The sequence below is a fragment of the Aegilops tauschii genome, chromosome 5 (genome assembly GCF_002575655.3).
Source record: "Aegilops tauschii subsp. strangulata cultivar AL8/78 chromosome 5, Aet v6.0, whole genome shotgun sequence".
NCBI lineage: Eukaryota > Viridiplantae > Streptophyta > Magnoliopsida > Poales > Poaceae > Aegilops > Aegilops tauschii.
This window is the reverse complement of record NC_053039.3, coordinates 323,764,564-323,775,083: the sequence shown is the minus strand read 5'-3', so window position 1 is coordinate 323,775,083 and position 10,520 is coordinate 323,764,564. Positions and strand designations below refer to the sequence as shown.

The 10,520-nt window shown below is 47.9% G+C and overlaps 1 protein-coding gene and 1 non-coding gene across 2 annotated transcripts; both read right to left on the bottom strand.

Annotated features, from left to right (window-relative positions):
- Positions 1-7,239: 7,239 nt before the first annotated feature.
- Positions 7,240-7,312, bottom strand: TRNAK-UUU (transfer RNA lysine (anticodon UUU)). The gene has a single exon. It is a non-coding gene; the product is annotated as a tRNA-Lys (tRNA).
- Positions 7,313-7,705: 393 nt separating this feature from the next.
- Positions 7,706-10,206, bottom strand: LOC109755452 (U-box domain-containing protein 19). The gene has a single exon (XM_020314363.4). The coding sequence runs from the start codon at positions 10,116-10,118 to the stop codon at positions 8,013-8,015; it is 2,106 nt and encodes a 701-aa protein (XP_020169952.1). The 5' UTR covers positions 10,119-10,206; the 3' UTR covers positions 7,706-8,012.
- Between the last annotated feature and the right edge of the window lie 314 nt (positions 10,207-10,520).

The window sequence follows — 10,520 nt, the reverse complement described above, 5'->3', positions numbered from 1 at the left end:
TTTATGACTAATGTGAGTCCATGGATTATACGCACTCTCAACCTTCCACAATTTTCTAGCCTGTACGGTACCGCGCATTGCCCTTTCTCACCTTGAGAGTTGGTGCAAACTTCGCCGGTGCATCCAAACCCCGTGATATGATACGCTCTATCACACATAAGCCTCCTTATATCTTCCTCAAAACAGCCACCATACCTACCTATCATGGCATTTCCATAGCCATTCCGAGATATATTGCCATGCGACTTTCCACCGTTCCGTTTATTATGACACGCTTCATCATTGTCATATTGCTTTGCATGATCATGTAGTTGACATCGTATTTTGTGGCAAGGCCACCATTCATAATTTTTTCATACATGTCACTCTTGATTCATCGCATATCCCGGTACACCGCCGGAGGCATTCACATAGAGTCATATTTTGTTCTAAGTATTGAGTTGTAATTGTTGAGTTGTAAATAATAAAAGTGTGATGATCATCATTATTAGAGCATTGTCCCATGTGAGGAAAGGATGATGGAGACTATGATTCCCCCACAAGTCGGGATGAGATTCCGGACTAAATAAAAAAAGAAAAAAAAGGAGAAAGGCCAAAGAAAAAAAAAGAAGTCCCAAAAAAATGAGAGAAAAAGAGAGAAGGGACAATGTTACTATACTTTTCCAAACTTGTGCTTCAAAGTAGCACCGTGATCTTCATGATAGAGAGTCTCCTATGTTGTCACTTTCATATACTAGTGGGAATTTTTCATTATAGAACTTGGCTTGTATATTCCAATGATGGGCTTCCTCAAAATGCCCTAGGTCTTTGTGAGCAAGCAAGTTGGATGCACACCCACTTAGTTTCTTTTGTTGAGCTTTCATATGTTTATAGCTCTAGTGCATCCGTTGCATGGCAATCCCTACTCCTCTCATTGGCATCAATTGATGGGCATCTCCATAGCCTATTGATTAGCCGCGTCAATGTGAGACTTTCTACCTTTTTTGTCTTCTCTCATAACCCCCATCATTATACTTTACTCCACCCATAGTGCTATATCCATGGCTTGCGCTCATGTATTGCGTAAGAGTTGAAAAGGCTGAAGCGCGTTAAAAAGTAGGGATAATTAGATTTATGCCCCTAGTTGTGTCCCACTCGTCTGTTTTACCCCTAGTTCCCAAAAGTCACCGGTTCTGTCCAAGTCACTTTGCTCCTATTATGCTTTTGCCCTTTGACCGTTTGACCATCAGTTTGAAAACTTCATAACTAATTCATACTAAATCAGAAAAATGCAAATAAGATACCAAAATGTTTAGAAAAACATCACCTATATGTCAGTGTCATTTGCATTCATGAAAAAAGTGTTGGAAAGTGCACATCCGAGTTTTAGCTCTTATGCTACCACCATGAATAGTAAAATCTAAAAAAGTTCAAATTTTTTTAAAAAAAATTGGTGGCAAAGAATGAAAAATGTTTTAAGTGCCTGCCAAGTTTCATCAGGGAATAACATTCGTGGGTGCCGCGGCAAAAATAATAATCAGCACTCCAAAATAGATTATTTTTTTGCCACGACTTCCACGAATGTCGTTCCCTAATGAAACTTGGCAAGCATTTAGAACATTTGTTGTTCTTCGCCACCATATTTTTTTGAATTTTTTAAAGTTCACTATTCATGGTGGTATCAAAAGAGCTAAAACTCGGATGTGCACTTTCCAACACTTTTTTCATGAATGCAAATGACACTGACATATAGGTGATGTTTTTCTGAACATTTTGGTATCTTATTTGCATCTTTTTGGTTCAGTATGAATTAGTTATGAAGTTTTCAAACTGAAGGTCAAACGGTCAAAGGGCAAAAGCATAAGAGGAGCAAAGTGACTTGGACAGAACCGGTGACTTTTGGGAATTAGGGGTAAAACAGACGAGTGGGACACAACTAGGGGCATAAATCTAATTATCCCTAAAAAGTATGAACCAATTGCTCGGACATCGGGGTTATGCATGATGAGAACGTTTGTGTAACAATATTGAAACATGGCCTAACTATATGATTTTGTAGGGATAAGCTTTCTTTGGCTATGTTATCTTGATAAGACATAATTGCTTGGTTAGCATGTTTGAAGTATTATTGTTTTTATGTCAACATTAAACTTTTATCTTGAATCTTTCGGATCTAAATATTCATGCCACAATAAAAAGATTTACATTGAGAATTACGCTAAAGAAGCATTCCACATCAAAAATTCTGTTTTTATCATTTACCTACTCGAGGACGAGCAGGAATTAAGCTTGGGGATGCTTGATACGTCTCCAACGTATCTATAATTTTTTATTGTTCCATGCTATATTCTGTTTTGGATGTTTAATGGGCTTATTTATACACTTTTATATTATTTTTGGAACTAACCTATTAACCGGAAGCCCAGCCCAAATTGCTGTTTTTTTGCCTATTTCAGTGTTTCGCAGAAAAAGGATATCAAACGGAGTCCAAACGGAATGAAACCTTCGGGAGCGTGATTTTTGGAACAAACGTGATCCAGAGAACTTGGAGTGGACGTCAAGCAACCAATGAGGCAGGCACGATGAAGGGGGGGCGCCCACCCCTCCAGGCGCGCCCTCCACCCTCGTGGGCCCCTCGTGGCTCCACCGACCTACTTCTTCCTCCTATATATACCTACGTACCCCCAAACCATCGAAGAGCATCACGAAAACCTAATTCCACCGCCGCAACCTTCTGTACCCGTGAGATCCCATCTTGGGGCCTTTTCCGGCGTCCTGCCGGAGGGGGCATTGATCACGGAGGGCTTCTACATCAACACCATAGCCTCTCCGATGATGTGTGAGTATTTTACCTCAGACCTTCGGGTCCATAGTTATTAGCTAGATGGCTTCTTCTCTCTCTTTGGATCTCAATACAAAGTTCTCCTCGATTCTCTTGGAGATCTATTCGATGTAATCTTCTTTTGCGGTGTGTTTGTCGAGATCCGATGAATTGTGGGTTTATGATCAAGATTATCTATGAACAATATTTGAATCTTCTCTGAATTCTTTTATGTGTGATTGGTTATCTTTGCAAGTCTCTTCGAATTATCAGTTTGGTTTGGCCTACTAGATTGATCTTTCTTGCAATGGGAGAAGTGCTTAGCTTTGGGTGCTCAATCCCAGTGACAGTAGGGGAAACGACACGTATTGTATTGTTGCCATCGAGGATAAAAAGATGGGTTTTATATCATATTGCATGAGTTTATCCCTCTACATCATGTCATCTTACTTAAAGCGTTACTCCGTTCTTATGAACTTAATACTCTAGATGCATGCTGGATAGCGGTCGATATGTGGAGTAATAGTAGTAGATGCAGGCAGGACTCGGTCTACTTGTCACGGACGTGATGCCTATATACATGATCATACCTAGATATTCTCATAACTATGCTCAATTCTATCAATTGCTCGACAGTAATTCGTTCACCCACCATAATACTTATGCTCTTGAAAGAAGCCACTAGTGAAACCTATGGCCCCCGGGTCTATTTTCCATCATATTAATCTCCCGTTATTTCCATCATTGTTTACTTTGCTTTCTTTACTTTTACTCTTTATCATAAAAATATCAAAAATATTATCTTATCATCTCTATCAGATCTCACTCTCGTAAGTGACCGTGAAGGGATTGACAACCCCTTTATCGCGTTGGTTGCGAGGTTCTTATTTGTTTGTGTAGGTGCAAGGGACTTGAGCGTGACCTCCTACTGGATTGATACCTTGGTTCTCAAAAACTGAGGGAAATACTTATGCTACTTTACTGCATCACCCTTTCCTCTTCAAGGGAAAACCAACGCAGTGCTCAAGAGGTAGCAGTACATAAGAACGGAAACGTATTCCTTGGATTGACTGTGTGTGATATACATACGAACGGAAATGTTTTTCTGGGATTCATCGTGTGGGATGTACATACCTACGGAAATGATTTCTCGGATTACCGTGTGGGATGTACATACCTATGGAAATGATTGGATTTCGATGCCTCGCTCGATCGCACACGGGCCCAGCCTATGTCCCAGGAGAGCCTATCCCCGACGATTTATGGATCGTGTGGGAAGGACCCCCCTATCGCCCACACTCACTTGGCGACGGTTCCAAATGTCGTCGCGGAAAGGGGTTAAAAACCGTTTGTATAGCACCGACGCGTACCCGTGTAAGTGGCTGAATAAAAATGGTAAGGATGAGATCACTCTTGTAGATGAATCTCTATATGTTGATTTTCCGAATCTACATGGTGGATTGACTCAGGTGCGACTGTTCATGTCGTGAATTCTTTGCAGGGATTCCATATAAGCCATACCCTAAGAAGGGGTACAAGAAGACTTAATATCGCGAATGGGAAGGAGGCCAAAGTTGAAGCCGTGGGCTCCCTCACCTTGAAGTTGCACACTGGCTTCCTACTTCAGCTCAAGGACGTTCTTTATGTGCCTACATTAGGTAGGAATTTGATTTCAGTTTCATGTTTAGATGATTTTGGATTTCATTGTACCTTCGGGGAGAAACAATGTTTTTTAAAGTATTGTAATAAGGATGTTGGTCTCGCCGTCCGACGAAGCAAACTTTATATGTTATATCTTTTTGGTTATCCTATGTGTGTGAATCTCTGCGAGATGAATATGAATGAACACAATCATGAAAAGAATGGGAGAAGTATCAATCCTTCTTCGAAATTGTGGCATCGTCGTTTGGGCCACATTTCGAGGGGGGGGACGAAAAGATTAATTAAAGAAGAAATACTTCATCCGCTAGATTTGATGCAGGCAATTGTATTGATTGTATTAATGGAAAATACGTTAAAACAATTAAGAAAGGAGCATTAAGAGCCACAACGGTCCTTGAACTTATTCATACTGACATATGACCTTTTAACGTGAAGTCTATGGATAGTTTTGATTCTTTCATTACCTTCACAGATGATTTCTCTCGTTATGGCTACATTTGTCCTATACGTGATCGATCCGAAGCTTTGGAAAAATTTAAGATTTATAAAGCCGAGGTTGAAAATCAACTCAATCTAAAGATCAAAGTAGTACGGTCTAATCGCGGGCGAGAATATTATCGCAGGCATGCTCCTTATGGGCAAATTCCAGGACCATTCGCGAAATATCTTGCTGAAAATGGAATTATTGCCCAATATTCAATGCCTGGTGAACCTCAGCAAAATGACGTAGTTGAGCGTCGCAACCGCACTCTTATATATATGGTGCGTAGTATGCTTAGTCACGCAAGCTTACCAAAAGTCTTTGGATGGAGGCATTGAAAACCGCTGCACACATCCTGAATTTTGCTCCAACTAAGTCGGCACCGAGCACACCTTATGAGATGTGGGCGGGAAAGAAACCGAGCTTGAATTACTTGCGTGTGTGGGGTTTCCCAACTGAAGCTAAAGTATTCAATCCACATATTAAGAAGTAGGACCCAAAGACAGTTAGTTGTTTTTTCATTGGGAACCCTCATAGAGGAAAATGATATCGCTTTTATTGCCCAGGTCATACCACTAAGTTTGTGGAAACCAGGCAATCGGTATTTTTTGAGGATAATGAAGTTACTGAGGTTAGGGCGATTGATCTTGAGGAGAAGCGAGTGTATGATTCATCCCCGGCTATCCAAGAGAACTTTATCCCTATGCCTAATATGTACGAGGCACCTACTGGTGACCCCAAACCTGAAGTGGATCCTCAATCCAACGAGGAGCCTCAACATAATGAAGATCCTCAGCATGATGAGGACCCTCAGCCAAATGATGATCCTCAACCCAATGCTAATCCTCAACCTTCTCAAGCAAGAAGAAATGCACATACTAATGAGCCTATGAGAAGATCACAACGGAAAAAAAAGACCATCTCCAGCGATTATGTCACTTTCATGTGAGGATGAAAATGACACACGAAAGGTACAAGATCCGACCTCATAAGTGAAGACCCGTCTAAATGGTTGGTCGCAATGAAAGACAGATTGAAATCTATGAGCTTGAATGATGTTTGGGACTTAGTAGAAGTTCCTGATGGAGCCAAAAGGGTAGGCTGCAAGTGGGTCTACAAAACCAAATATGATTTCAAAGAAAATGGCGAAAGGTTCAAAGCGAGACTTGTAGCAAAAGGTTTTACGCAGAGAGAAGGGATCGATTATAAGGAGGCCTCCTCACCTGCATGAGCCAAAGATTTTTTCAGAATTATGATGGCACTTGTAGCTCATTATGATTTAGAGCTATATCAAATGGACGAGACACCACAGTGGAGCTTCGGGCATCATGAGGCGACGGGTACTGAGCGCGTGGCGCATGGCGACGGCGGCGTGTTTCGTGCGGGGTGGACGTGGGTTTGCGTTCCATGCGTTCGGTATTGCACGGTCCAACGGCCAAGGGAGACCCGACCCACTGGTGTGCTAGATGACCTATCTGGTCGAGCCACGGCCAGCGCCTCTTTTTTATTCCTTTTTTTTCGCTTATCAGTTGCAAAGATGGCAAGATGTATTGTGAGTCGGGTCGGGTCTGGGGACAGCTGACTTGAGTGTCAGCTCGTGAGCTGCCAATGGTCACTTCTTTTCTGGAAGCAAGCTCCCAACTGCTCAACAGCCACTTGCTTCTGTTAAAAATGGGGCAGCCGCCTCGGATCGAGCAATCCACCGCAGAAGCAAGAAGGTACTTCCACCGTCCACGCCGTTTGTTATACGCATCCCGCTCGTGATCCCATCACGAGAGGCATAAACCTCTGTTGCTGCACTAAACAATCCATGTCATCTCCCCCTTGTAGCGATGCACTAGCACTAATCTAGTAGTCCCCGGCTGATTAACTACTCACGCTAATCAAAGCAACAAGCGAGCGATGCGGCCTTCACGTGAACCGTGATTGGCACACACACACCCGGTCAAGGGGCGCGCCCGCTGACAGCGCTCTGCTTGCACGCTGTACTCGCGTGGCTGCTCTGCTGTATAGCGCCGTTGGTTTGCATCAGAGATTAAACTATCGTTTGACTAGCTCGTCGTCTGCTTCTTCTATTTTTTGACAAAAAGCTCGTCGCTTGCTTACTACTCAAACCATCTGCTCAGCTGTAACGATACTGTAAATATCGTTGTAGTAGAATGATTAGTCCGCAGAAATGGGGCATCGTTCCGGCGATGTGCACAGAGGACTGGTTCCATTGTAAAAAAAAACAGAAACTACGAATGAAAAGGGAAGTAGAAAACAGGAGACGAGCCAGTAGGGAAAAAACGACCAGCGCCCACCGTGGGGCTCGAACCCACGACCACAAGGTTAAAAGCCTTGCGCTCTATCAACTGAGCTAGACGGGCTGGATGTGCAAAATGGAATTTCTTGTTCTCTAATATTATAATTGCCTTCACTCTCTTGCTCAGGCCCACTACGGAGTAGAGTTCTTTAAATCGGACAATGAGTCCATACTTCATTTCGCCACAAACTATTTAGATTCGCACGAAAGTCATAGCTACTACAGGGAAGACCTTTTTTGTGGAAAAGAAACATACAAAGAACTTTTTGTGTGCTTGACCTGTTCCAATCAGAACGACTGCTGGGGTGTGAACTGTGAAGGCCGAAAAGACACGGCAACTGGATCAGCTCATAATCAAAACCTCTACCAAACTATTCTGTAACTGTAATACTGTAATCATGTAAGTACAGTCAAGGTTTTCATTTTCGAGCGAGAAAATTTCAGTCGCCACCAAATCTTTGTTCCCACAACTATCTTCTTCCATTATGCACTCAAATCATCAGAGTGAACACACAATCCAATTCGACACAGATATGTACAACAAAGGTGTTACAAACTGCAACTCTAATCTGTATAGCAATAGCGGCGTAGTATAACACAAGGAATGGCGGGGAGGAACAAAATTCAATCTCAGCTCTTCTAAAACTCGAGCTGAGAATGAGATCGAGAGCAAAAATGGTCACGTATCCATCACGCTGTACGATGTACTGTGCTTACTTAGGACTAGCTAGCTAGGAGAAGGGGACGCCTCGTCGCGCGCGGCGCTATAGCACGAGCCGAACGAAACGGTCACCGGCGTCCGGTGTAGGCACCGGCAGCGGCACCGGCGATGATGACGGCCTGGCCAGCTCGTAATGCCGGTGGATCATGCTGATCAGCGACCGCGCCTTCTTGCAAGTCGCCGGGCTGCCGTCGGCGACGAGCGAGTGCAGCGACCCCATCAGCCCCGGCATCCGGCCCAGCAGGGCGACCACCTTCTCGCCGCCGTGCTGGCACAGCAAGACAAGCAGCCCCACGCAGTGGTCCTTCCCGGAACGAGAGGAAGACGCGGCGAGGAACTCGACGAGGCGGGCGACTAGGCCCGCCCGCGCGAGCACGGCCTGTGCGCCCGCCGGCTGCTCGGCGATCCTCGCCAGCAGCGAGACGGTGTCGCAGGCGAGGTCGCCGTCGCGGTCGCTGGAAAGGAGGCCAGCAAGCACCACCACGGCGCCGGCGGCAACGGCTTTGGCGTGGTTGCTCGGGGATTGGAGCAGACCGTAGAGGCTGACCATGGCGTTCTTCCGGCCGCGGTGCGCGCCGTCCTTGATGAGCCGCACTAGCGTCGGTATGGCCTCCGGGAAGCGGCCGATCTCCTCGGCGTACTCGGCGTTCGACGAGAGGTAGAACAGAATGGCCACGGCGTTCTGCTGCGTCTCGGCCTTGGCGCCGACGTTGACGATGTCGACCACGAGGCCGATGCCTCCGGCCTCCACGAGCGCCGTCCGGCCACCGGGGTGCTTGGAGAGGTTGAGTAGGGACGCCACGGCATTGTCCTGCACGGACGTGTCCATGCAGGAGAGGAGGCACAGCAACCACGGTACGGCATTGGCCTCCACGAAGAGCGCTCGGTAGAACACGCTGTGCTTGGAGAGCTTGCGGGCCTCGGACGTCGCCTTCCTACGCTCCTCCGTCGACCCCGTCGAGAACTGCGCCACGATGTAGCTAACGGCGAGCCGCGCGGCGCCGGTGGCTGACGGACTGAATGTAGCGGCTGAGCCGTCAGCGTCGCCGTGGTGGTGCCTGGAGCTCGTCTCGGGAAGCGAGACGCCGTTGCTGAGCAGCATCCGCTCGATGATCCCGCACAGCGCGGCGTTCGGCACGAGGTCGGCGGTGCGGAGCTTCTCTCCGGTGACTGGGCACGTGCGGCACCCGGCCTTCATCCACCGTGTGATGGACGCGCGGTCGTATGTCTGGCCGGTGGACACGGTCACCGGGTCGATCATGAGTTCCAGTGTGATCGGGCACTGGAGCGCCTCCGGTCTGATCCACTCTGGGCACGTCGCCGGTCGCACCGCCGTCGCATCCGACTGCTTCGAGTCAATGTGATCGAACAGCACCACGCGGCAGTACACCAGGAACGCCATCAAATTGTTGATGAGGACCACCTCGCTGCTGTTCTCGTCGCCGGCGTCGAACCGCACGGAGAGCTCGCCATCTAGGAAAGCGATCTCCTCGGAGCACTGGAACCAGCTTTCGACCCTGATCCGGCGGAGCACCCGCATCACATCATCTGCCTCCGGCGCGACGCCCCTCTTAAAGGTATCCATGATAGACCGTATGCTCCGCACTGCTAGTTTGTCGCCGGCGTCAGGCCGCACCACCGCGCGCCACGCCTGATCCGATACCAGCCGCCCGAGCTCCCCCGACTCGACGGATGCACCGACGATGCTCGTCGGTAGCACATCCATGGCCGCCGCGACGGATCCCAGACACAACCTGAGCTCAGACGCTATGAGTTCAGTGTTCACGAGCATCCACAGGCGGCCCCCTCGACGCGCGCAGTCCGTGAGCAGGAACCTCATCTTCTGCATGGCGACGTGCAGCTCCGTGAGACCGACCACGGCGGAGTGCGACAGCGTCGCCGTCGCGTCCTGGATCTCCTCGAGAAAGGCGAGCAGGAGGCCGGCGAGGCGCACTGCTTGGTGCGTGCCACGGCGGAGCACGGGGAAGGCGCTGGCGTCGCCGGCCCTGCGGCTCGCCACATCGGCCGTGAGCGAGACGAGGGAGGCGAGGAGCGGCTCCGGCGCGATGCCCTCGCACGGGCAGACCGCGGGAAGAGCAAGCGGCCGCCGGCGCTTTGGTTGGCTCCGTGGTGGCGTCGGCGCCGGCATCGTAGATCGACCGACCGGTAGTGGTGCGCTTGGATTAAGGGAAGTAGTGTGGAAGTAAGCTCAAGAGAGATTAAGAGGTGGGCTGTAATTCGTAGTGAGAGGATACCGAGAGCCGCATACTTATAGAGGAGCGTGAACACGTGTTACCAGACAGGGAGCACTCGCCTGGGATGCCGACGCGTGGCAGGATCGACACGTGGAGCCCGACGACACCAGTGGATAGGAACGCGAGAAAGCGAGATGAGAAGCGGCATGGCAGCTTCTTCGTCTGTAGCTCCATGATGATGATGATGCACCTATATCACTATTATATTGGACTTTCTTATTACGGATTTGGGCTATGGCTTTGATGCATGCATGTCCGGATGGATAGATTGCCGACGGGGCTGGCGAGTGAGACGA